General features: G+C 48.9%; 1 protein-coding gene across 24 annotated transcripts in view; it reads left to right on the plus strand.

Moving 5' to 3' along the window:
* The window catches only part of Celf4 (CUGBP Elav-like family member 4), a 276,171-nt gene that overhangs the window by 60,468 nt on the left and 187,935 nt on the right, over positions 1-27,768 (plus strand). For all 24 annotated transcript variants that reach the window (XM_032885427.1, XM_032885439.1, XM_032885434.1 and 21 more), the window contains exon 2: positions 14,321-14,403. In XM_032885427.1, coding sequence (XP_032741318.1) covers positions 14,321-14,403 — 83 coding nt within the window. The remainder of the gene's footprint in view (positions 1-14,320; positions 14,404-27,768) is intronic.

The raw sequence follows: 27,768 nt of genomic DNA on the forward strand, positions 1-27,768 counted from the left end.
CAAAAAGAGAGGGGTAGGGAGAAAGGAAGGGGAGCAGAGAGGAAGGGTGGACTGTCCCCAAGATGGTCAGCAGAGGACTGAATTTCTAAAGTCATGCCCTATACTTTCCTGCTAACCTTGTCCTCCTGAGTACCCAGCCATTCCTCCTTCCTCTCTTTATTAAGGGTTCAGGTGGTACCTCTGCCTCCAGAAGAACTCTGCTGACACCCTCCTCTACCCTTTCTTTCTCTGGGCACCTGTAGCTGAGGCATGATCACCCACCAAGAGTTGTGTGGCCTCCTTCAGTATTGCTTCTCTTCATAATCATGCCCTGAGCTTCGTGTCTCCAAACTTCTCCCTCTCTTCCCATCTACAGATCAGAGTGGGACAAGCAGTAGCCCCTGAGCCTTTATTGAAGGAACTAAGCATAGCAGGTCTCAGGGGTTAGATGCTCTACATGGTTCCTATGTAGCCACCAGAAAATGCAGAATTAGAATTCTGAGCTCTGATGCTTTTTCTCTATCTTTAGTTGCTGGGGTGTCATAGAGCAACCTATTCTTTAGGTAGAAATTTACACACTAACAGGCCAGTGTCCCAGATGTCAGAGCCTTGATAAAAGACCTCATCCTGACCTCTCACCGAGTTTCTGCCTTCAGCCTTGAACCTGTTCACAACTAGGTGCTACAAGGGCCTTTACCACCAACCCCAACCTGCATGTACCACAACCCCAAACCCTCTGTCCCCCACTGACTTCACCTGTCAGTCAGACATCACTGAAGTCAGTCCAATACCCTCAAGGATGTGAGAAACTAGAAATGGAGTCCATGTGGTCAGCCTGGGCTATGGCACACAGCTGCCCATTAACAGAAAGTCTAGGGAGAAAAGGCTAGAAGACATGACTCTCCTCAACCCCTCCCTTGCTGTTCTGAGCCTTCCAGTTGGCTTTCCTGGCCAGGAGGTATGATCACTCAGCCAAGACAAAGTAAAATGTGTTCGAGAGCCAAGAGAAAGGATAGATCCAAAGAGAAAAAGACAGGGCAGCTGGGAGAGTCAGACCCTTTGGATGGCAAAAACAAAAGGCCTATGGGTGTTTTTGACTGGCGCAACTCATCGATTCAGGGTACTGCCAAACCTCTTCCCAGTGTTAATCCTTCCCATCCTCCAATCATCTTGAGGCTAAAGCCCTACACACTTCTATGAACACATGAGCACCTCAGACCTGTCACTCCAGCCACTGCCCACCATCTCCCCAGAAAGGGCAGAAGGCCCGGCTGGATGCAGCCATATGGTCCACACAGGCTTTTACTCCCCTGTTGTCTTCCACTTACTTGGTGGCAAGCCATAGAGTTATTCTTCCATCTGCTGATGCACACGCAGTCTTCTGCCTACACAGTTGGAGACCTCTCGTGCTGCTTATGTGAACTTGCTACTCCTGCTCAGGGTTCAAGTTGCCCTGAGCTCTCCAGCTTCTTGGTACTCTCCACTCATCTCCAAGGACAGCCGTGGATCTAATCTGTAGTTATCTCATTGTGCTGGAGTGGTTGCTCAGCCTTGACCTGCCCACATGTCCTGTCTCTCATCTATAAAAGAGAAGTGCATACTTTCTGTTCCTTCCTCATCCCCACTCAACCATTCATTGGCTCTAAAGACATGGACTCCTGAACAGCAATTTAATCAAACTCATTTCACAGAAAAGGAAACTAAGGTCCATAAAAGTTCTTTGACTTGTTGAGGGCTACGATTCATCCATCAAGCACTTGCTTGGGGCTTCCATATGTCAGTAAATGATTGTCCACTCCTCACCCTATGCCTCTGCCATGTAGCAAAGACACAGCAGATAAGGGTGCATGGCACATAGAGCTGGTTCCCCAGTCATGGAGTTCACAGAGGCCTCTTAAGAACTCAACAGGTATGTGGATGTAGCCCTCAGACTTCACCAGATTCCTTCCCAGATGGCCTCTCCCATAGCCATGCTCTAGACCTGCCCAGATGTCTTTTACCAAGGTTGCCAGAACCCTGTGCCACTCCTGAGTTGGAGATCCAACTCCTCCAAACATTGGTCTGAAGCACTCCCGCTTTGCTCTCTCCTTCCCTCCCAGCCCACCTTCCCAGGTCTTAAAAATTCCTCTCACAAGAGAAACGATTGACACTACAGTGTCTCTATGGGGAAGCATGAACTCTAGCTCTTTGTCACCCTGGTCCCTGCCAGCTCATTACAGCCTCCTGTCATTAGCATATTAGATGCATGAGGTAAACAAAACAAACTTGCATCAGAGATTCTCAAGGTAAACCAGGATCACTCTGAACTGCACCACAAGCTGGCTATGCAGAAAGACAGGCAGGGCGCCTGCTCTGGGGAGCATAGATGAGCGTGGGTGCATGCACGAGTGACATGTGCAGGTCCGATGAAGAGAAACGGACAGTCTAAAGGCTAAAGTCATTTTTCACACCACGGGGAATGCCAAGCATCCTATCACAGCAATCACTACTGACAATAACAACAATATCAATACCCTCCCCAGTTCAATGCATCCTAGGGGCTCTGCTCACCTAAGGCCCTGGCAGGTAAGCATCATCATTGCCTGTTCATGCACAGAGTACATAAACTACTCATGTGCTCCTAAAACAAGACAGAAGCAACTGTCAGAACCTGACCTATTATGCAAAGCTTGACACCCTTTCCATGATTCCAGATGTCCTAAGGATAGAAACAGCTACGAGTGGAGATTGGGTAGTTTTCCAGAGTCCTCAGCTGTCTGTTCATAGGAAGTCTGAGGTAGTGGTCAGAAGAGCAATGGGCAATGTACAGGAGATAATATGGGATTCAAGATGTGAGAGGCACACACACACACACACACACACACACACACCCCACACACACAAGAAGATAACAAGGGAGAAGAATGGAAAGGAAATAAACAAGGAGGAACAGAGAAAAGGAACGTGGAGTTGAGGAAAGGAAGGAAAAGGGAAAGAGAAGAGAAAAGACGGCAAACGCAAATGAAGAAAGCCGAAGGTTTCTGCAGGAAGTTTCTCGGGACAGATGCTCTTTCCAACTCCATACCTTCTAAGTTACTCCAGGGGATCCAAACTCACCTCACCTGCTCTGCCTCTGAGCCTGCTTTTTCCCTACCCAATGCTTCCCTCAGGCCATGCCGCTCTAGTTGGGAATGAAGGCCCTGCTCTGAGTTCTGGCCTAGACAGATTTGAGCAACTGTTTCAGCAAGGTTGCAGGGGCCAGATAGCATTTAGGACGCTGTCATGGGGAGCCACAAGACCTTTAATCACTTGCCGCGTCAATTTCCTGCCCTGCTATATAGGACGGTAACCCTATTACTTTACAAAATGGGATAGATTTGTCGGTGCATGCAAAGCACTGAGCACAAAACCCATCACACAATCAAATCTCAGGGAGTGTTCACTGATAACCTTGCCACCTAAGGGCCCTATGTGAGCCTCGACTCATAGGGTGTATTTCTCATACACTCATCCGCTGACTTGCTCATTTTACCTAGGGGCTCCTCTAAAACAGTGAGTATGTTTCCCATCATCTGAAAAGTTGTGGATGACCAATAAATGGTTGTGAGATGGATGAAACACTATGCCATTCATCCAAAAATGTCAGTCCTCCTCCTGATCACATGGCTTACTTGGTTTTTCACACACTCAACTGGTTTGTCGGCTCTGTTTTCTTTTTTCCTTCTCTTAGCTTTGTGAGCATTGGGTGAGAGGAGGAAAAAGAGCTGAGTGCTGAACTCTGTTTCTCCTCCCCATTTGCTAGCATGCTCAATGCACCCTGTGGGTCAGCAATTTGTAGATGAAGCAGAGAAGCTCTAGCAAGAGTCCAGAGCTCATGCCGGTCTCAAATGTGACTGGTCCCTCTAAGGCTCTGAGACCAGAAAGAGTGACTCTCTATTCCAGTCACCTCTGCAGACCCCTCCCTGTTGCAGCCCTTGGGTTAAGTATCACTAAATGCCTGTGGTTGAACTCGTCTAATTGACACTGGGTAAAAATCAAAATCAAGTCAGAAGAGTGGCTTAAATAACTCAGAGTGAGGGAGAAAGCTGCCCTCGGCAGAGAGCTAGACTGTGGCCTGCCAGGACTGAGGGAAATTGTTTTTCTTCTTAAAAAAAAAGTTGCATTTACCAAACATTGATCCTGTAATAGGGAACTCTTGGCTATTGGTCTTTTCAAAATAGCCTGTCTTAGATGCTGAGGTTGGGATTTTTTTGTATTGCACAGATGCATCACACATACACGCACACACACACATACACACACACACACAGAGGGGGGAGAGGACACACAGACAGGCATAGACACACAGACTTACACACAAGGACACATAGAGAGAAAGAGAACCACAGAGATACATGTATTAGTCACACACACATTACACACACACACACACACACACACACACACACACACACACACACACACTTTGTTTTGCCCTTTCAGTGACTTACACCCTGTTAAAAGGAAGCCAAAGAGGAGACTTGAGGTTAGCTCCCCTCCCTGGGCAGTTCCACGTCCCTGCAGGCCCAGCTACACCCCAACCTCCCTTCCTGGTTCTGATCAGTTTAATCCAACTCAAGCCCAGCCCATCAGCTGTGGTCTTACTGAAGGGATGTGATTTTCACAGATTACAATGGCAAAAAGCCATTCAACCACACATGTCTTTTAAGTATCTGAACCTGGAAGGAGGGACTCGTTCAAAGGCAAAACAGCAGAAGCTAAGAATCTAAGGAGGGTTGCATGGAGAGTCTATAAGTTTAGGGGAGCTCTTTAGTTTGGGAAGATCTGGTTAAAGACCCAGGAACAAGAACTGGGGAGATTATGTATACTGGCTGTTCTTCAAGAGGACCTAGGTTCAACTCCCAGAATCTACCTATATGGCAGTTCACAACCATTGTTAACTCTAGCCCCAGAGAATCATGTGTCCTTCTCTGACCTCCACAGGTACCAGGCATACATGCAGGCTAATTTTAAATGATTCAGGAACAAGGAAAGCATTCTGGAGCAGGGATGTGACAGCCAAGTCCATAGAGTGACACTGACCGTGTTGTTGGGGAGGTGGCCTTAGCAGCGTCACTGAGGAAGAGTATCTTTCCCTGGAGGGACTCATAACTCCACCACCTTGCTGCTGTTACCTGTTCTCCTTTAGTGGGAGAAAAGAGTCAGATAAGCTTGTCCATCTTCTCTTTAACACACATGGCACCCCACGGGCCAAGATCAGTCTCTGCGATGCATTCAGAGAGTTTCAAACTTGCTAATGTGGTAACAGCATTAGGAGCAGCTAAAGTACAAATCTATCTCCTCCCTCCAGCTTCCTCGGTGTAGGTATTCTCCTGGGGAAATGACCCCCACCTCCTCTTCTAGTAACCAGCATACAAAGCTCCAGCAAGAAGATCACTAAACAAAATAGGAAGTAGGTACTGAGCTGCCTCTGCGAGCTTAAGACTTTCACCCAAAATGGCCCCGGGGCCACCAGAGGCTCAGATGAGGCACCTCGTCTTTCCCATTCACTGAGTTCAACATGTTGGCGATGTGTGTAGCTACCAAATTCCACACAGACAGAAGAAAAAGTAGACATCTAAGGTGGGTAGAGAGATAGAGGTGGCCATGCCAGTCAAGATGACCTTGATCTGGTCAGTGATCTACCTGCTACCCATCTTCTAAAGTCTGGTGATGGATAGAGGGCCCACTGGCTCCCATCTAAACTGCCCTCCACACCAATTAGAAGGTAGCAGGTTTGGTGTGGAGAATCCAGCGGAGAACTCCTCCTGGCCCTGATGTGAGCAGATGTTCTGAAGGCATTTAGAGTCCAACTAATGCTCCACTAATGCCCTCTGTGGAAAAACGCTGCATGCTAGCCACTGGTGCTTAAGAGAACCCAGGAGTAAGCGAAATCAGGCACCATCCTAGCTGACTACCTGTGTCCCTGAAGGAAAAGATGAGATCATCCCTAAGCCCCTTCTCTCAAGGGAAGGACGTGAGTCGAAGGTGGAAAGGGAGAATATTTTTATGCAGGAACCCAAGTGTCTATCTGTGTATCTACCACATTCATATTGTTCCTCAGACATGTCCAAAACCCCTGGGATGGTTGGTAGGAACTAAGCCCCAAATTAGCCCATTACAGATGTCAGATGTCTTCCCTTCTGCCGGTCATGTCTGGTGCCTCTCCCAGACTACTCCTGAACTGTAAGAGGCTGATGGCACCTCATATCTTCTCAACGGTACAAGAATGATCAAATACTGGATGTGACAGCACTTTGGCATATAATAGCCAGTTCATGAGTAGGGACACTCCTTGTGTCTGAGGAGCTGTCAGACTAGAGCAAGGACACAGAAACAGCCTGAGGTTGTGGAAACAAAAGCTAAGGTGTTTTCAGATGAGCAGACAAGTTTCTCCACGGGCCTTAGTAGGAAAGGCTAGGCTACCACCCCCCTACTCCCTTTGTCTCCTGGGTCATCAACCCTGGCCAAGAACTGAGGAGGTGAGGTCGTCAATATGTCATGTCCACATTTTGTCCTTTTCCCAGTGCTGTAGAACACAAGACATGTAATTCTCTGGTGGTTAGGGTGTAAACAAGGGCAACTGGCAGGGAGGGTCACTTGGCAAAGGACCCACAGGCTAATCCTTTAACCCTCTGGGGTTTATAGTTCCTCATTTGGAGCCATTGTGGTGTTTCAGCAAGAAGAGGAGGAGGAGATGGGTCCTGTTCCCTGAGCATCTCAGTTTAGGTCAGGGAATCTGGACCACCCCAGCACTGGGCTATCTCTGTCTTGAGGACAACCATGGTAGGAAGGACTAAGCAAAGGCAGGAACAAACTTAGAGTTCTAGGGAAGTCCATTCTCCTCTTACAATGTACAGTAGAGTTTAATTTTGCAGGAACTCAGCCATGATCTTGCATGGGTCTTGCTCTGGAACTTCTGATTTACAAAGGACACTCCAGGAGGGCAGGGCTGAGCCTGGCTAAAGCAACAGCTTATTGCCTGGTCCTCGCCTCAAGGCTGTCTCCTCAGAGGAAAACGGATGGCTCCACCACTAGCTTACTCTCTAGTTTACTTTCTCTACGTCATTCTCCACTCTGTCAAACCCCTTCTCTCCTTCAGCCAGTCATGGCCCTACCTTACTACTCTCTTTGGCCGTAACCCAAAAGACTGGAGTTTAGAGATGTCTTCTGCACTGTAAGCTGTCAGACCCTGGGTAGAGAAACCCCCTTCCCCTGGAGGGAGCCCCTATAATAGAGTATCTCCATTGTGAGCAGACACATAAATAAGAGGTAGACAAAGATTCACAGTCTGAAAAATGAGGTGGGTAATACCCAGGGACTCTAATAGATGTCAGCCTGGTGGGCTCAGAAAAGGGGTTTTGGAGGAAAGATGCTGGTTCATCTATGGAAAGACATGAGGCTCTGGAGGAGGGAGTCATGAGGCAGGGAGCAGAGGGAAGATCGATGTTCCAACTCTACCGTGGCAGTAGAGAAGCCAAAGGAAGTCAGATGCTATCGGTGGCCAGGGAATGTCTGGGGATTTTTTTTTTTAACTTGGAGAAGGAAGAATTATGGGAACTATTGGGAAGAGACACGGGAGCAGAAAAGGAGTGGTCAGTGGTTCCACTGGAAAGGGTTATGTCGTAGGAGATATCAGAAGGGGTCATGAGAAGCTGGCACAGTGGTTGGGTGGAGATAAGCGGAGTAGGGCTTGGTGCTCAGTTCTCCCTACTCACTGCCTTGATTTCTGAGCCCATTCTTAGTGCAGAGTGGCTTCCTCTTAGTGTAGAGCATGAACAGTGCCCAGGGGTAAGGGCACTTAGAAGTCTCCAGCATGTGATAGGCAGGTAGGTGGGTTGGACTAAAACCAAGCACATGGCTCTTGACGGTTTAGGACAGACCCACAGATAGAGGAGGCATGAACACAGGGAGAGAGGAGGAAAACGCGGCCTCAGAAGACCAGTAACCTCTCTGGGGAATCTTTCTGACTTTTTCTTCATCCTCTGTCCATAAGGACATCACTTCTCAGCACAGAACTACATCTCTGTTCAATTCCACAAGGGAAATTCGGGAGCACTCTGGGGCCAGGTTGGTGGTGACCTGAGGAGAGATGCATTGAGGGTGGCGTTTCAGGCCCCACAGCAGGCCCAATAGATCCAAACTTGAGGCAGATCCTCTAACAGCACACCAGTCCCATATGCTTCAACATGCCCTGCTTGGCATGAAAAGGCCTTTTGTTAATGTGCTTGCAAAACCAGGTGATTGGGTATGCAGCCCCAAAGCCTCTTCCTGCTTCTCCTGCCCTCCTTTCCCTTCTCACTTCATCCCTTGGGTCTGACTGGTCAGTCCCCTGAGACCCTGTGTTCTACTGAGCTCCCCACCTCCCAGCTCTCTCCTAGTTCCTCCAAACCAGCTGATTCCAGGGCCTGAAAGACCTGATGTTTTATTAAAGTCTAGATCTTCCTATTCTAAGGCCACCTTCCTCTGACTAATTCTGTAATTCAATTAGTAGGAAGCCGAGGCCTGGTTGAGGGGGAGGAAGAGGAGCCCATCACATCGGGAGCCTTTCCTTCCGTGATGATTACACCCCAGGCTTCAGCCCTGTTCGAGTTGGGCAGGAAATTGTTCTTCCTTCACTTCACAATGACAAGGGCCTTTTATCCCAGCTCACGGGGGCTTTGTAAATTACTGCCATCATCTTGGTACAATTAATTCTGCTGTGCTGTGTTTTTCCCCCACGTGGGACAGGGCTACGCCCACTTTCCTAGGCACCACCAATGCCCCTTACCCTATCGTGGGTGGCAGGCTGCTCTTCTAGAGAAAAGTAGACACCCTTATCCACAACTTCTCCTGTCCATGCCTCTGCACCACCATCTGCCTGTCTCTTCCCAGCTGGATTCTTGTACCTGGGCCATGTCGTTTTATTGTTCCCTTTCTTCCTGTGTTTATATCCCAAGATTCCCAATCCCTCTTCCAGCTTCAGTCATGGCTCTCTTGCCCCTCCTTTTTTGTATGCTTTTGGTCTCTCAGCCTTCCACCTAATCTGAGAGATATAAAGATGGTGTCTCCACCCTCACAGGATGCCAGTCTGCTCAAAGACACAAGGCATGAAATTGGCAAATAGAGTGGGGGGAGGGGGCGGTGAGTAAATACAAAAGGGCAGCCAGGAAAGGTTAGGTAGCTATATAAAGACAGGCGAGCCCAAGCTAGCACATTCAGCATACAGCAGAGTGACCAGTGCCAGGGCAGAGGCAGGTCAAGGTGTGCCAGCAGAGGGAGGCCACCTCCAGCTGTGAGGAAGAGGAGGAGCCTAGGTCATCAGTTGCTGGCAGGGTGCTGTATTCAATTTCTCTCCGATTATGTTATTTCTCTGTCCCCAGATGGTTTCCAAAGTTCCTTTTCTATCTGACAGACTGGGACTCTATTCTGCTCAGTCCAATGCATTAAGGAGAGAAGGGGGACCCTGGAAGGACAGAAGGTCAGCAGTGAGCTGGTGGAAGGGGATAGAAATAGGGGAGCTCAAGGGGATGTCCTGGCTCATGCAGAGATTCCCGAGGTCACTTGAGTAGTTTCTGACCTCAGGCCACACACCAGGAAAGGTCCCAAGAGCCAGAGGGTGTGGCAGTGCTCTCAGAGCCACCGGCTCCCCTATCCTGGATTCCATTCCCCAAACACCAACTCCTCTCACTCGGGCCTGTGAACCAAACTTACACGTACAGCTTGCCAGGCAGAGAACCTGCTACCCAGCTCAGACCTGCACTGTCCAGTTCCAGCAAAGAGGAGATAGCGAGGCAGCAGGGTATCTCCCCCACCACCAGAGGATCGTCCTCAGGCTGTATCTGCAATACAGCTGAACCTGGCAGTCTGTCTGTCTCCTCCGCACAGGCTGAGTCCTGCTTTCAGTGTCACCTACTCTCATCTACCTCCCTTTTCACTCTACTCTCTTCTCTTCGCACAGATTGGTTTTTTTTTTCTTGAAAGTTAATTATGCAAGTGATCTGTGAATACAGTCTGAGTCTAAATGTGTCAAACCAAACAAAAAGTGTAGGATCACCACAGGGATACATCCCCCATCGGCACCTCATGCTCCTGCATTCGGCTCCCTGTAACTTTGCCTGTAAATACAGACAAGAGTGCATACGGAAAGAGTGGGATATGCCTCTGCTGTGTATCCGTGGCATCAATTATCATACAATTTGCTTCTCCTCCCTGATGATGCTGCTGCTTTCTGTGTTGGTACATCAAGGATCATTTTACCTTTTTAACTACTGTAGAGTATTCGGTTTTAAAATGGAAATAGTCTTGCCTTGGGAACATTTTTTTTTTAGGTTTTTCGGGTTTTGTTTTGTTTTGTTTTCCCCCTGCTCCTGACAGCCACAGTGGACTGTTGCTCTCTCCTCTCAAAGCTCAAGTACCAGATTATACGCTTATAGGATGGGGACTTGGAGAGGATGACTGGGTCTGAAAGCCAGGAAGAACCTTTATGTCACTGGTCCCATCCCGGAAAGGACACATCCTTCTCAGAACCTTTCAGGCCCCCAGAGGAAGCCCTGTGACTAGACCCACACATCGTGTGCAGTTATAGCTACTCCACAACCGGATCTGCTTGCCACCCACACTGTGAATTCGCATACGGCCTCTGCAGGGAGAGCTCTGAAGGATCCACTACGCAACCTAAGACAGCGAGTTTGGCTGGCTTAGTCACTGGCAGGCTGAGGCTGGAAAGTACCATCCTTCACGCTACCCCAGCCTCACAGCTCAGAACCCAGTGTGGTTATATGTTCATTCAGCAGCAATGAACAATGGGCTGAAATAGCTAGCTGTTCTGCGAGGAGCTGGGAGTGCCTCTGCTCTGTCCCTACGTAGGTGAGCTATGCCGGTGTCTGATAAGGCTCGGCTCCTAGGATCCCACCTGGGCCTCCACCCCAAACCCATGGTTATGCAGAGTATCCTGTGAGGGCAAGCTCTCCTCTGCTAGCCTCCTCTCCACCCCTAGCTAGCTGCTAGCTGCCATCCCCTAGGGCTCTGCTCTCCTCTCAGTCAGGGCACAAGCTAGTCCTTCTCTGCCTCTGCCGTCTGGATTTGGCGTTAAGAGCACCTTATCCACATCTGCCTTCCTCGAGAACCCATGAGTGAGCAGACTAATCTCTCCTGCTGCGAAGTGAAATCCAAATCCAACCGCTGGGAGATGGCTAGAGAAGGCTTCTGGGTAAAGCTGGGCCTTCCTCACAAAGGGGTAGAGTGATGGGGCATGAAGGAATGAGCTCTGCCCTTCCCCCACTTCCGACATCACAAGTATCCACAACAGGTTCCACAAAGCCAAGATCCGACTTTGGTTAACAACCACTGGTTAACAGATCTCCCTACAAGCTTCTAAGAGGGATTACTGTTCCCACGTTAGATATAAGATAGATAAGGAACCTGTGATTCAGAAAAAGGAAGCTCTCAGTGACCTATGGCTGGCACAGGGCTCTTCTGAGCAAACTGTGTATTAGCTTTCCTAAGGAATTCCAGAAGATGGCTATGAACGTACTGTCAGACCTGATCTGGGAGCCTACAGGAAGGGAAAAGGCAGCCTCCAGTGACCCACCCACTGCCCCTCACAAGCAACTCAAGATTCTGCCACCACAAAGGAAGCCCAACATGTAACATCATTCACTGGGGTCTAAGGTAGCTCTTGGCAGCTTCTGAACACAACCCCTCCAGCACCACCACCATGGCCCTCCTACCAAGCTAGACAAGGTGTTTGGGCATTCAGTGCTCTCAGTAAGTAAGGCACCTCTGCCCTGTTCTGAGCAAAGAGAAACAAGCAGAAACAGAAGCAAATGGAGTTCCTGCCCTCATCTGAGCATTAGGAGATTGCCAATCAATGAGCAAATAGATATTAATGTCAGGGAGTGCCGGGTGACAAATAGGAAAGGAAATAGGGCAAAAGGTCAGGAGATGCGTGTGCTGGAGGTTGGGACAGTGGTGAGTAGATGGGCTGAGAGAAGTGACAGAGGAGATCATGTCCGATAGATGCCTAAAGGTAGTGAAGGAGGAAGCAGGCCAGGCTGGTAGAAGGGTGCAGTGAGGAAGTAGTCGCTGTAGAAAAAGGATCTAAGATAGAACATGTCTCATTAAGATGGGAAAAGGTAAAGGAGCCAGGAAATGACCAAGGGAAGAACAAGGGGCAGGCGGTGGATTCAGAGGCACAAATGGCAGAGGAAGGTCACTTGATCCTGAGAGGGGGTTCCTAAAAGACCTAGGCACACGGTAGAGCTCTGGGGTCTCTCGAAAACAATAGAAGAAAAGCCTGAAAGCTGGACAAAAAGCAACAGATTTCCCCCTCAGAAATCCTTACTTTATTATTCTGGGCTGGGAAAACAATATGGTCACTTCCTTCTCCTCTTACTTCCTCTTTCTCTCCAAACCTGCCCCTGACCTTGTCCCTAGCTGGCTTGCCTGCATACAGCTGAGGCATTGGCTGCCTCTCTGTAGCAGGCAGAAGACAAGGCCAACAAGGGGACAAGGGAACAGGAGGAAAGACGCCCCTGGGAGAGGCAGGCGGCAGCACGAGGGACGACGTCACAGGGCCTCTGACCGCTATTCATTTCAGTCGCCTGTGTCTCCATCAATAACCGTCTGCCAGTGACCAGGAGGGAAGAGGAGGGAGCGGAGGGGGGAGGGGCAGTGTGGGCCTGGTCCAGGGGAGGGAGGATGGCATGGAGACTCCTTGGCAGGAGGTAGAGCCAGCCGTGGAACGGGAGCTTCTGTCTCCCAAGATCTATTTCCTTTTTTTTTTTTTATCTGTTTACTCTTCACACACATGTTCCCTTCCTGCCATCCCTCCAGCTAGCAAAGACAAGGAAGCAGGAGCTATTTCTACATCAGAAGGGGAGGAATGGAGAGGTTAGTGGGTACAAGCTTGATAGTAAGACACAGGAGAGGACATTGTGGGGACTCTGTGCATCAAGTGGTCACAAGCCTAATAACTAGGACTGCCATGGGTACCAGACAGCCACTGCCAGCTGCAGAGCCTCCGGAGAGAAGAACCAGAGTCTAGCACAGAGTAGGCATTCACAAAGTAAATGGCTTTGAAACAACCAGAAGGCATGAGGTAACAGTCAGTCAGGAAAGGATATAGCCCATGAAGGGACTGGAGCAGTCAAGAGATTCATGAAAAGGACTGGATTTGGGAGGTGGGGGGCAGTAACCATGGCGACAGTAGACTGGTCACAAAAAATGGGGTGGGAATAGAAGGAGCAAGTGAGGCTAGAGAAGACTACGCAAGAGGGTTCTACCCTGCTGGTCCTTTCTCCAGGGTAGGGTCATGGATGGCTTTGCAGACAAGTCCGTTTTGGCCGAAGACGGCCTACACGGTTTTACTGTGGCTTCCAACTAGTTTTGCAGATCAGTCAAGCTGCATTCATAACCGCAGACAGAGGAAGAGGTCCCTGTAGCTAGTCACCAGACATTCTGTTCCTTTGTCGTGCGTGCGTGGTGCCTCAGAGGGGCACTGAGCCCTCCCGTGAGCAGGTTCCACCACACAGAACACTCTCGAAGTTTCAGACACTGTAGCAGTGGAGTGGGGTTGTTACAATGGCTCAGGGGTAGAAGCGGACAGGACCTTGGAGAGCGCGCTCAGCTCTTTTAATTGAAGTAGACGCCGCCGGCTGGGCGGTGTGAGGCCGAGTTGTCCTCGAGGAGTGAGAGGCAGAGCATGGGTAGGCCTCAGTGGGTTTGATAGCCCAAGAAGCCTTCAGACCAGGAGGTGTGTGAAGACCCTCAACATAGCTTTGACATCAGAGATTGGGGCAGAGAACACAAAGGACATATGACAACCCTATTCGTTTAATTAAGACAACTGACCTGCTCTGGCTTTTATCTGGAAGGTCCCTGACACTTGTACTCCTGGGGGGACCAGCTCAAGGAAGAAGGCCTGTGCAAGAACAGCCAGGGGAGCTAAAAGGGAAAGCTGCTCGTTTTGAGAGGGGTAGGGGCTAGCATTGAAGCTGATTAAAAACAACACTGACAGGGAGTGGGGAGACGTCAGAGACGCCTGAAGCACTAGGGTGCAAGGACAGGGAGAGACCCACGGGCAGAGAAGGGGGGCGTGGGGAGTGGGGAGGACTCCGCGGAGGGAGCAAAATAGAAAGAGCCACGGAGGAAGGAGAAGCAGACAGACGGGAGACCGAGGGGCAGGGAAGCTCCGAGGAGAGAGCCCAGGAAAGAGCGAGGTGGGGAGAGCAGTGACGAGCTGGAGGGCGGGAGAGTGGGGCGGGCGGCAGGGCGCGGCGGCGGGCCGGGCCTGGCTGGGGGCGCCCCCACTGACCCTTGTCGCCGCTTGCTTCCCTCCCAGGCTGCGCTTTCCTCACCTACTGCGAGCGTGAGTCAGCGCTGAAGGCCCAGAGTGCGCTGCACGAGCAGAAGACCCTGCCCGGGGTAAGTGGCGCCGGCCGCGGCGCAGCGGGCCGCGCGCCGACAGGGGGCGACTTCGGGAGGTCGGGCAGCGACGCTCAGGGCGGGGACAGCAGGGACCCCGCGGCCCGGGCTGCCACCCGCTGAGCCCCCGAGCTCGCGCCCAGGGGAGGGTGCAGGAGCCCTGGGTACCGAGCTCGGATGCGCCCGTCGCTACGGCTCCTGGCCGTCCAGACCCGACGGGGGAGGATCTTGGCAGTGACCGGGAGCCCGGGCGCGGCAAAAGCTCACACGGCCCGGGGCGGGGCGCTGCATGTCCCGGGCCTGGAGCCGCGCACTGTCGGGCGATGCCTCAGATGCTCGCCCCGATCCCGGGAGCATCCAGTAGGGCCCCGCTGGGATCCGGCACGCGGCTCCGGAGCCCGGGGCCGCGATAGGAGGGGCGCCTCCCCGCCGCCGCCAGTGAGATCACCGCGGTTTATTTAAGGAGCCAGCCCTCGTCTTTGATAAACTATCGCGCCTTGGCCCTGGTTTATAGCTTCTGCGCGGGGGAGAAGAGAATTATTTATGGCCCCCCTAACTGGGTGTGATATCAGCCGTGGCTATTATCGAGGCTAGTTCATCACCATAAAATAAGAAGTGTCCCTCGGGTCAAGGGTCTGCGCGGTCTCTCCTGCGGGTTCAGAGAGATTGGGTTGGAGGGTTAGGAAATATACAGCTGCTGAGCATCTAAAGATAAATTGAAAGATGTGTGTTTGTGGCCATAGCTTTAAAAATTTGTAAATATGCAGGCGTATACAGTGGGCGCTGCTGGGAAGCACGTGTGTTCTCGATGTATGCACGCCGATGCTTAGGACATGCGTGTTTACATTCTTACCAAGCAAACCGTATGTAAACATAGGTTTCCATTGCTGCCCCTCAGCAGGAAAGGTTAACTAGGTAGACAAGAGAAAACGGTACACCCCAGAGTGAAGCAGTTCCCACATCTACCCGATTCCCCTTGCTTCAGAGGTCTTTAGTTAAGGCTTTGGGTCGAGAATGCAGGATTACACAGGCCCTTCCTTCCATTATGACAGCCTTTGTATTGTATTTTGGTATTTGTGATTGCAAAGAACGGGGCTGAGTCATCTTAATAACATAGCCGCGGATGCAAATGTATGGAAATGCAGGCGCGCGCAGATTTTGTGTGGAGCGGGGCTTTGGCAGGGTGGCCGTTCCCAGTTGGTTTTTTAGTGGCGCGACTACAGGCACATATATTATAGTAATACTTTCTGGGTGCTCTCTGTAGGGTGGCAGAAATGTGCTCCACGTTATGCGTGACGCATAAAGCCATATTGTAAGACAGCCAAAGGTTTCTCAGAAAGGTTTGTGCTGATTAATAAAGTGTTTATGGCACTTTATTTGAGGGGTGGAGGGGTGGTGATAGATATTTGAGAGTCACCCAAATGGAATAGAAAATACCACATTGTTATTGGAGGGCCTCCGTCAGCTTGAGAGAGATTGCTGGGGAGTTTCATAATGGCTAAAAGCCGGAATCAGATGGGGAAACAGAAAGAGAGATGGTGGGAGGAGGTTGGGATTTTTGAAAAAGGAAAAAAACGACTATGGATTGTTCCAGATCTAACCTTAACTCGTGGTTGTTTATTTTACATATAATAGAATAGCTAAATGATGAAGTGTATTAGTTCTTTAATAATTTATAGAAATACTTTGATGTTGCAGTAATTACATTAAAGGTCACATATCAAAGGTAATTTGGTTGAGCAGCTGTGATGGTTTCTCAGAAGCAATCAATATCACTGTCCGTGGTGCTGATTTCACCAAGGGGCCCGCCAGATTAAAGAAGGCTTATTACCAGGCAGAAAGGCCCAGGGGAAATCAGGAGCACGTTGGAGCGAGGCACCAGCCCCCCTTCCGCCGATAATTAACACCATTCCCCATAATCTGCGCTAATCCTTCATACTGGGAGATCCAGTGGCATTTTTCTGAAATCACAAAGATAAGTTGGGCAAGTCTGGGAGAAAAAGGCAAAAAAGAACCATGAGTACATGTTGGCAGAGATGGGGTGAAAGTAGATGCCTCTGGTGGGAGTCAGACACAAGCCAGGGTTTTCTGGGCTGCTGGGAACACCATCCTTTCTTCAAAAGATTCCGGAGAAGACTCATGCTCACAAGCCTCGTCATACGATTCTCTAGGTAGGGGGAGCTCACACAGAGAGACACACAGGAAGGGAAAATAGAGTAACAGCCACAGGTTCTGAGAACACATTGTCCCCACACAAACTCGAATGCAGACAAATGGAAAACAAAATGACCAGGTAAATTATGCCCTAAAGTGGAGTCATTTTGATCGGGAAAAGCAGAACTGCTATTATTATTGCGAGCTGGTTTTCTCCTCGGAGATCAGAGGAAGAATGCTACCAGCAAATGCAGGGAGAGATGGAAGCAAAATGTTCTTCAACTAAATCATATGTGTTCCTGACTGCTAAGGCTGTGCCCAAATAGGCCTGTGTGGCTGAAGTGAGGCACAGGAGAAACTTCTCCTTGTCTGGGGTGGCCATGTTAGGTGCCCCAGTGAGCTCCCTCTATATCTGACTAAGGAGAATGAAATTGAAAAAAGAACCTGGAGAACTGGTAACCTCAGCAATTTAGGCACTTTTCCAGACTTCAAAATCCATTAAAATCAATCCATTAAAACCAGCCCTCTACATTTTTACTGAGGAGAGATAGGAGGAAAAGCTGGTACAGCCAACACATTCTGCTTCCCAGCAAGTTACCCAGCCAGCATCCCCCCTCCAGCTAGAAAAATAACCCATTGTTGTACACAAAAGCACATAAGGGCATATGATATGCACACAGCACTACAGCTAACAACATCAGCATAGCGACGGCAGCTGGACCAGAGGCACTCCTCACTCACCTTCATCCAGGAGAGCAGGGAAGCTAAAGTTTCTCTTGGGATAACTAGAATTTTAGGAAACAAGTCCCCATCGAGTGTTCTGAATCAGAGGCCAATTTCCCTGGAAATCAGTCTAATTGAAACTGCTTTGGGGGATGATGGAGTCATCCCCTCAACCAGTGTCACAAATAGATTATTATTCTTGAATGTGCCATGATTTCAGTAGAGTGGGATTACTAAACCATGAAGTCTGACCAGGGTCCTTGGGAACAGGGTCTCCTGCTAGAAAGTCGCATAATGCACTTTATGCTATCTCTTTTGAGCGCTCTCTCTCTCTCTCTCTCTCTCTCTCTCTCTCTCTCTCTCTCTCTCTCTCCACTCTTTCCTGGCTGTCCGGCCTTCTGAAGACCAATCCCTTCCATCATCCGTTTACAGGATACGGTCATAGAATGTGGCTTCTCAACCCACCGGCAAGCATTTTCCAATACATCCCCTTCTCCCTTAGAGTTGCCCATCAAGTTGGGGGCAGAAGCCACACACATAAATATAACCAATAATGAGAGACAATAGAGGTTACAATACAGTGACCTGTGTAGTCAACTACTTAGCATTCACAGTGAATACTTGCTAAACACTGTGTTAGATGATTAGCATGGTGCTGCATGTCGCCTCTCTTGCCAAGGTCTCTTTTCAAGACCACCCTGAGTAGAAGACACAACGATCTTGATCACAAAATTGATAAATAGTTCTAGATCTCCCACTGCCATCCAAGTTCCTCACTTCCGATAGTGCTGTCGATTGCTTTAGAACTTTGAAAGTGACAAACACGGCTGTGGGTAGATTTCAGGTTTCCTTCAGGATAGGAGCAGGTAGGAAGAGAGTTTGGAGTCATCTCACTATGTGAGAGGACAGAGAAACAGCACAACACTGGGCAAGCATGGCAGGGCAGAAGCCTGACCAGAAAGCCCACCTGAAAGAGAGGTATTCATTCCCCTACCATCTCTGAGAGCTAGGCAGAGTCTGTGAGTGCACAGGAGTCCCTGTGGAAGAACCGTGTGCCTTAAGACACAGCCCCACTACAGAGCTCCAGCTGCTCAAGCCTTTGGGGGCTTTGCAGGGGATTGTCTTCCAGGGAGAACCCATCTGTTTGCAAAGTTGAGAAGATGGGGCCTAGGGGACAAAGCTCCAACTAGGGAAATGCGGGAAATGAGAGGAGAGGTGGCCAGAATTACTCCTTCAACAGCAGAAAGTTTCTTGGCCAGAGCTAGAAAGAGTGGGGGACTGAGTCTGGTTAGCAGGAGGCCTGAAGGCAATGAGGAGGAAGCTGTGTTGGGGAGTTGGCAGGCTGGAAGCAAGCCGTTTCTTCTTGGTAAACATGGAAACGCCAATTACTAGTTAGAGATGGGTTGTTGTAACCTCACTGGGCGACGAACACATGCTGTCTGTTGCCTCCCACCCACCCCCTGAAGACACACAGGAGACAGGCAATGTCCCTGCCATCCCCAACTCAGATCATTGCACTGCAGTGCTTGTCATTTCCGTGGCAAATTAGGGTGACCGTCTGTGAGTGTACGAAGGCTAGTAAAATGGAAAATTCACCAAACATAAGGCTTGGGTGGAGCCTTAGCACTGCTGTCCCTTCTAGTGTCTCCCTTGAATCTCCCTTGCCCTGGATTTCATTTCATTTTTCTAACGCCTTCTGACCTGTTTCCTCCTGTTCTCCCTTCTGGATATCCTCTTTGCCTTTCCTTTCCACCAACACCCCTCATTTTTTCTGTCCTCTCAATGTCTTTTCTCCCTCCTCTCTTTACCTCATGGCTCCTTTTATTTACCCCATCTTGGCACCTGTACAAGACTCTAGTGGGACCTCCACCAGCCTTCAAGGGGCTTCCCTAATGAGGCCCATCTCCCTCTCGAACTGCCCTGCCATTGAAGGATCCATCTAATTTTATGTACAACTGTAAAGATGAATGATAAGTAGAAAGGATACAGGCAAGAAGATGAATAAATTATAAAGGGCAAATGATGACAAGCCAGGGGTCCCCAGAGAGAGTGATATGATAACAGAAACTAGAGACGAATTTATGAAGGGAAGAGTTAGCATGCTCAGAGGCTGTGAATCCTCTGAGGTAGTTTTACAACTCCTGGTGACCGGCATAATCAAGGCATTTCAGTTTAGAATTGTGATAGATTGCTACTTGTCTGCCTTACAGGACGTGTCAGGTTTGTCTCTGTGTGGTGAATCTGTGTCTTGCCATGGCCTGTGTCTTCTCTCACGATCTCTGCCACCTCCTGCATCTCTGTTTGAGATAGTAGTGTCACAGCCAGACCCACATGTTCTTCCTGGTGTCCTTCTGGCTGAGTGGGTTGATTTAGGGGCAATATGACAAAATACCACCAACTGGAGGCTTTACCCACAAAAACATATCTTGGTTCTTGATTCACAAACTAAGATGCCTATAGAGTTGGTTCCTCCTGAGGGCTTAAGGACAATGTCTCCTATGCCTCTCTTCCAGCTTCTTGATCGGGGGACCTTGTCGGCTACAGGTGTTCTGTCTGTTGCTTTGTCTTATAGTCCTTGGTCCACTATTTCTGTACCCATGTGCTTCACTTCTAAAGATACAAGGCACATTATCATGGCCCATCCCAGGGATCTCACCTGGGTTCTCTGTAAAGATCTTGTCTCTAACACATTCTTACTCACAGGTAAGACGTCATTCTTTCCGTCACATGCACAGTTTAACTTGTAATGTTGAACAATATACCACCATTGAGTATTCCGTGGCAGGAGGAATGTTCTTCTGTGGGGAACATGAGTGGCCTATCGTTTTCCTTTCTCATAGTCCTTAAGGAGAATTTCCATCTGTCCTTTAGGCAGTGGCCTTTAGGTGTACAATGTAGCACCCAAGGAACATTGGGAATTGTCTAAAGATGCTCCTGGCATATATGAGGAGTAGCCAGAAATTAGTCTATATTTTCTGAAATGCACGTGGCAATCTCCCCAATAATGATCAGGTTCCCCAAATGTCATCTGTGCCAAGGAAGAGAAACTATCTGAGGCCAACAGTGGTGTAGGAGACAGGAAGGACAGCAAGCTGAGAGGTTGAGAGGGTGAGCATTCCTTCTTAGTGCCTGGTTCTCACTCATTTCGAGGATAAGTCCAATGGTCCTTATAATGAGAGGAGCCAAGGTTATGGTGAAGAGCATACATGTAAATGGTGTGAACAGTTGGAACAGCCAAGTCCATATCCTACCTCTGGGCACAAAGCTGGTGATGCCTACTTCATGTTTTAGCCTACAGGACAGACTCTGCCCCAAACCATTTCCAGGTCTGCTCTCCCCCTCTGACTACAAGAAATAAATGACCTAAGCTACATGACCTGAGAATTTGCTCATGACAAAGAAGTAATAGAAACTCAGACCTCCTAAGATTATTTGGGGAGGGGGGAGCTCTCCAGCACCTTCCCCTTTGGAAGACCCTCTCCCAACCCAATAGAAAGCCCATGTGTCACGCTTATGTGCAGCCCAGCATCCCTTTGCTATATGACACCAATCTGAGGCCATTATCCAGAAGGCAATACCACAGGAAGGGAGTGCTTAGAGCCTCAAGAGGAGAGCCAAATGACTTTCTCTCCAGAGACAGTGTCAGCTGGATCGAGGAGTGCACCTACATCACACACGGTTTGCCTTTCTTCCTTCAGCCCTGTGTTCCACTACCACCATTGCAGACCCTGCTCTCTCCTCCTGTAGAAAGAGGCTGAGTCCTCCCCACCTCAGGGCTCTGTGTATACACCTCCCTCCTAGATGTGCCATTTCTTCACTGCCCCATCCACATTGGCTTTGGAAGTTCACATAAGTTTATCACATAAATGACTGTGGACCCTAAGACATCCAAAGCAAAGTCCAGGCCTGGCTACACACTGTGGCAGGTAAAACGCTCTATGAGCCAGGAAACACCTGTGCCCCTTACCATGGGCCTGGACTCAAGGAGACATGTGGGGGAATGGATGCATCCTAGGGATCCAGGTTTAGGTACAGGTGCCAAAGCAATCCATGTTACTCCTGCTCATCTAATATCCTCCCCAGAGCCACCTTCTAGGCTGTTCGCTTCTGAAATCCCTTCTAATTCTGACACTCTTCATATTTCTAATAAAAAGAGAGTCAGCATTCCACACATTGCTTAAGAAGACAGAATAGAGGGGTGAGTGCTCTCTCCTTTGTCTCACGTGGAACCAATGATCTGTATGACATGAGCTGGGAATTTTCTCATGACAGAAATGGATCAAGAACCCAAACCTCCAAGACTCATCCACAGGGGTGATCTACAGCCTTTCCCTTTGGAAGACTCTCTCCCAACTGAATAAGAAGCCAGTATGTCAGGTTTGTGTGTAGCCCAATAGCCCTTTGCTGGTATGATTGTACCTTCTGCCGTCCACCTCCTGCTGCCATAGATGTCAAGTGTAGTCAAGCAAGGGTCTGACAGACCCTTCCCTGGTGCACCCCAAAGCCAAAGCTGGATCCTCAAAGCAATCCCACCTCTGCACTCTGCTCATTGTGAAAACTGCAGAGGAACATGCTGCCATTTGGAGCAGCAGTGGCCTATTGTGATACGGTACAGAAAATGTGTCCCATGTTTAATACAGAACAAAATTAGCAAGACTCTGTGTTTTGCTGAAGAGGTTTATAATGTGGTAGTAATGGGAAGTGTCTGGTAGTTCCAGAAAGATAAATCAGGTTGTTCTGAGGAATACCAGCCCCAGTTGTGGCCACTTACTTCCAGACCCTTGTACTGCTGGTACCTTCTCCATAAGATAATCAAAGTTATCCCTGTGCCCTAGGACACAAAGCTCTCGTCATCTTTGCTTTCTGTCATTCAGAAAAATCCAGTCAAAGACCAACCCTCTGCTGGATTCCCCAGACCCTCAAAGCCCTCGCACACTCGTCATCTTCCTTCAGGGGCCTCTGTTTTCTATTTCAGTCACCTTTTCTAGGCAATTCCCATTCACCCTCAAGGCCTAAGTCTGACATGTGTTCTCTGTGCAGACTCTGTCCATGTGAGATTTGTAGTCCCCAGAGTCACCCAGCACTGCTTGTTAGTCCCAGAGTCTCCTATTAACATCATGCTTCACATTCAGAGACACAGTCACCAGTGCTTGCCTGGCCTGGTTCAGAAGAAGGCATGGGGATACATGAAAGGCAGTTTCTTTCTCTGCAGAGTGTCCTTGCTGACCATGGCACCTCACGAGGACACACAGCCAGATCAGTCCTCACAAGTCCTTGTCCTTATCAGCTGCATTCACCCTAGAAGATTCCCAGCTTAGATTTTCCTGTTAGGAAGGCTTGGAAAGAAAACAATCCTGGTTTTGTGGTGTTGGGTGCATGGAAGAAAGATTACAAGGAAGAAGCACTGACCCCAGGAGCCACAACTGGTGAAAGTGTGAGTGTGGGTGTATGTGATGTGAGGTGTATGTCCCCAGGAGAGAGAACCCAAGGTTGTCACAGGGCCTGTGCCTGCATGAGTCTTGGCAAGACAATTAAAGGGTTTTTCTCAACCTTTCGTCAGAAAGCAAGCCCGAGACACAGGACTTCTGTATGAGCTGCCGTTTCTGGTTGGATGTGGGTGGGGGGGTTCCTTTTAGAGAGCATTTGTGTGGGTGAACAGAGGACAAGATTCCTCTGTGTTTTGGATCAGTGGGGTTCCGGAACTGTGGGCTGCCTTGAACCATCAAAGATAAGCAACCGCAGGTGGTGACGGAAAAAATGTAATATTGTTCTGTATCAAAGTCCTCATGAAAATAGTTGTAACAAGAAAAGCACTAGTGTTTAATGGGACGAGGTCTTTCTAGGGCCTCCAAGTCTATTGTGGTGTAAAAGCGTATCAGGATCAAATGCATTATTGGTACGCCCTCAGGCAACCACCAGGGGGTGCCAGAAAAGTCGCATTCTCTAATGGTGGCCTAGTGAGCACAAGGCAAGAGTTCGACCCAGAGCCTTGTACATAATTCCGTGTCCAGAAGAGAGGATGCAAAAACGAAGTCAAACACCCCACTCCTCCCTTGAGATTCCCACCACCTGTGAAGATGTCATCCTTCTGGATGACTTGGGTCTGAGTTTTCCACTTTCTATAATGAAACCACGTGTACGAGCCCTTTATATGCTGAGAATCGCTATAAATAACTCAAGTGTAATTATTAATGACAAAACAATGATGTGAGTATGGATGACCTCCAGAGTCCTCTGCAGCAGTGCAATCTATGATTCCCAATTCACATTTGAAATAGAGGGTAAAAAAAATATAAAATGGTTCAAATATGTAACTTGGACTGTTTGACCTGCTTTATCTGTTTTATTTTGTTTGTTTGTTTTTTCAGAAAAAATAATGTCAGTGAGTCATAGTGGGCAGAAATTGTCCACAGATGGGGAGAGCAGAATTCTGATGGGTGTGTGAGGCAGGAAAAATTGGGAGGGTGGCATGTTAGTTAGCTTTCTATCACTATAATAAAATATGCTATTTGGCCTGTTGCTTCTGGACTTACAGCAAAGGAACCCGTCATAAAGAAACAGAACCACATAGATCAACAGCAGAGAAGTACAAAATGGAAAAAGGGGTCCTAGATAACACAGTCCCCCAAAAGGGAGGGAATAATTCCCAGTTTCCTAAAGATCTCCCATAGGCCCCACCCATTAAAAACTCTACTTCCACATTGTGCTACCTTGAGGACATTTAGGGTCATTCAACATCAAAACCATAGCAGTTAGCAAGACAAATAGATATATAAGGTTTTGGGGGATGGAAATCTGAACTTTCCTCCCACTCAGAACTGAGAATGAAGAGGGGTTTAGAGAGTGACGGGCACTCTTCAGAATCTCCAGTCCCTTTCAGCCTGTGAGGCAAGTGAGATGCCCAAGATCCCATACATCCTGTGGCTTCAGGCTCAGAAAGTCCCCCACTTCTGACTCCCTGAGAAGGATTCTCCCAGACTAAATATGGAGGTCAGACTACAAGATCACTACAACAGCATTGCAAGAGCTTTGTTAAGAGTCTTGGGTCATATGTCAATGCCTGACTCATGTCACCCAAACTGTACCTTCCACATTGGAACAAAATCCCTAAGGAATTAATAACCATGAAGGAGTTTGACAGCCCCAAGACTAACCTGGTGCTCCCACAGAAACAGATCATAGAAAAGCATCTGAAGGCAAGTGGAGGTTCCTCAAATAGGCTATAGTGGCCCTGTAAAACATGGCCAATAGTGGGTAACTGTACAACCAAGGAGACAGACAGCCCAGCATTCACTGTGATATGCTCCGACTTGAAAAATAATGTTGGACTTGTTCCCCAGAATCTTCTGACCCAGGGACCAGGATACACACCATGTCCACCAAGGTTAGGCTGAAAATGTGCACATACTTTGTTAACTCCCTAGCTCTTCTAGCTTGTTCTGTGATGGTAAAATGATATTCTTGTCCTGGGGAGACCTGTAGTCCAGATATGCAAGTGCTAGATTGGTAAGGCCACTGTCAATGAGGTGACAATGGCAAAGGTTCAAGGGCAGTGGTCTGTCTGCTTCTGCTGTCTGAAAGCTGACAGACCATTCTCAAATAAGAAGGCTGATGTGGAACCTTGTCTCTCCAGTCATGGTGAGAACCACCGTTCACTGATAAATCCTTCTGACCCATGTGCTCTACAAATAGTTTCACCAGTGCTGTTGTTCATAAGAGAAAAAAGAGAAGGGGCTTTCCCAGGGCCACAAGGTCAAGCATAAGTCTAGCCAGAGCACCAACACCACTGAAAAACCAGAACTTCACAAGGTGCCATCATGCAGAGGGATGACCACACAGGTATCTATAACACAAACTCTGGTGCTGGTTCATCTGTATAACAACGTCAGGATAAGTTTCTTCCCTTGCTGTTAAACTGTGATTTTCCTGACTCTATGCATCATATCTTTACCAGAAAAAAGGAAGAGCCGGCTGCCTCCATCCCTTATCATAAATGCAAAAAGCTTCCCTGAGGTTCCCTGCCCAATAGACACCTATATATTCCTCAACAATCAGGGTCATGTCACAGAGCCATGATCATAAGTGCTTCTGTTTATAAAGGAAACAGGAGTGGACATCATGGGCAGAGACCAGCAAACTTTGCCCCCAGACTTATAGAAATGAACAGAGGTTACAGAAGAGTAAGCAATATTGTAACCCCACTCACAAACTACATGAGTCTTCAGCTCAGACCATGAACTGACTAGCCTCACCCTAGCCAAACTGAGGTGAGCCAGGAGGGCTGGCCGGCTCTGCTCTCTATCCCTTAAGACCCCTCTTGAGACTCCGTCAACACCATGGACAAAACCCACCCAGGCCATCCTCTGACTTCGCTCAGCACCATGGACAAGACTCACTCTCACCCTTTGACATTAGTCAGTACCAAGAGAAAGACCTACTTGGTTACCCTCTGATGTAGGTCAGCACCGTGGACAAGATCCACTCGGTCCACCTCTGATGTAGGTCAGCACCGTGGACAGGACTCATTCGTGCCCTCCTCTGGGGACAATCAGCACCATGGACAAGAACTCTGAAACCTGTCAGCCCTGTGCACAATGGCTACTCAGCTGGCCCTAAAAGAGGCCCCACTGACTCAGGAAGTAGGACAGGTCACAGAGGACAATGTAAGAAATAAAAAGATTCCCCTTGCTCTCCCATTGTTAGGCCCCACTGTATGAGAACTGATACAATCCTTTAATCAAGTCCTACTAATTGTCTCTTTATAAGAGAACACTCAAATCCTGCATGTCAATAAGACGCTTGCTAGTTGACCAGTCTCTGGGTCCACACTCGCACAATATGGCTTCCAATCCCAGCTTCATCACGCTGAGTTGTGTGACCTAGGGCTAGTCATTTCACTTCTCAAAGCCAGTGGTGTGTTTGTACAAGGACAGCCTATGGAGAGTATGAAACAGTCCATATAAGTCCTGAAAAACCTGTTACACACAGGGGAGGTGCCCGCTGACCTGTTGATATTCTGCCTACTCCCTTGATCTTTTCTGACCACCTCTGCTCCTATTTTCCTTGATGAGATAGCCACAAACTCCCAACCATACCACCCAGTCCAGGGTGGTCACGTGGAAAGCCTTCAAGCCACACCCATAGAATGGATGTGGTGACTTGAGTGCCCAAGGATATGGCTGAACTCTGCTGATCCTGCTGAGGCTTGGCTATGTTTGCAGAACTGTTTGAGATCATTCTATTTGTGCCTCGGGAGAGTTGTTAGTTAGGTTTTTGTCCTAATGAAATGAGTGATCCCTGTGTGAGACACACATTTCCATCTTCACCTCCGGTTCACAAACTTTTCACCAGCAAAGGAGTAAAGAGAGCCCAGGAGACTGCAAACCCTAAACCCATGAGAGCAGAAGCCAGAGCATTTGCAGTCCCCTGAATGGTTGGAAGGGACCAGCAGGCCCTTCAAGACAGGGAGACAGAGCATCTGAGATGAATATGCATTCAGCCTCTCCCGGCAGCCCTGACAGCTGGCACCCGACAGCTGGAACCGCTCAGGGCCTGCGAGAAGGTTTTTAATTCAATTCAGTAAGTGTTTCCTGAGCACCCACCAGGAGCGTGGCCCTGCGCTGGGTGCTGTTTGGCAGATGGAAGCAGGAGAGGGCAAGGACCCCCGCCTCCCCTTGGGGCTTCCCTTCTGCAGAAGAGGAAAGGTGTACATGCCAAGCAATTAGAGGACAATGGATTGAGACTCGGGCTGCAATTCAGAGCTCGCATGGTTCAGGAGTGCCGAGAGGCAGTGACTATTCATTGAGTCTCCGGCAAATCACCATGGCTGGGCACAATGGGGCAGCCTTTGAGGGATGGGAGGGTTGTGGGTGGACAAGAGAACCTGGAGATAGCATGTCCAAGAGATGACAACATGAACAAAGCAAGGGGAAAGGAGGAGAGGTTGTAGCAAGAAGTTGACTCAGAAAGGTGTTGGGGGTAGCTTTATAATTCAGGAGGGGACTGACACCCAGTGAGGAATGTGGTCCCTTTCCTTTAGGTGCTCAAGTACTTCAGAGGTGTCCTGAGTAGGAAAGTGACCACTTCCCAATTGTGCAGCCTGTGCAGCTGGAGACCCAGTGTGAAAGCCTGATGGTGGAGGGTCATCAGAAATGGGAGCTGGGCACTGTGAGTGGCTTGCCTCAGTTTTCTTTTCCAAGGACAGACTCAGTAGGCAGAATTGGCACTCCTGGGGCACATGGGGGTGGTACTGAGTATGTACCTGGAAGATACACAGCCCTTGATTCTCAGAAGATCCTGTTGATAGGAGGTAGAAAGGAAATGTAGCTCTCCCTGAGCCTCTGAAGCTGCTGGGGAATGTTGTACTCCCTACGCCCACCTGCAGGGGGGAATCTGTACAATGGGATCAGCCACACAGAACTGCCCTGGGTCCTAGTTATCTTACCATTATACGTGGAGTTCATTTAACTCTAATTTGTAAAAAGAGAG

Source organism: Rattus rattus, chromosome 15, assembly GCF_011064425.1.
Source record: "Rattus rattus isolate New Zealand chromosome 15, Rrattus_CSIRO_v1, whole genome shotgun sequence".
In the NCBI taxonomy this organism is placed as follows: Eukaryota; Metazoa; Chordata; class Mammalia; order Rodentia; family Muridae; genus Rattus; species Rattus rattus.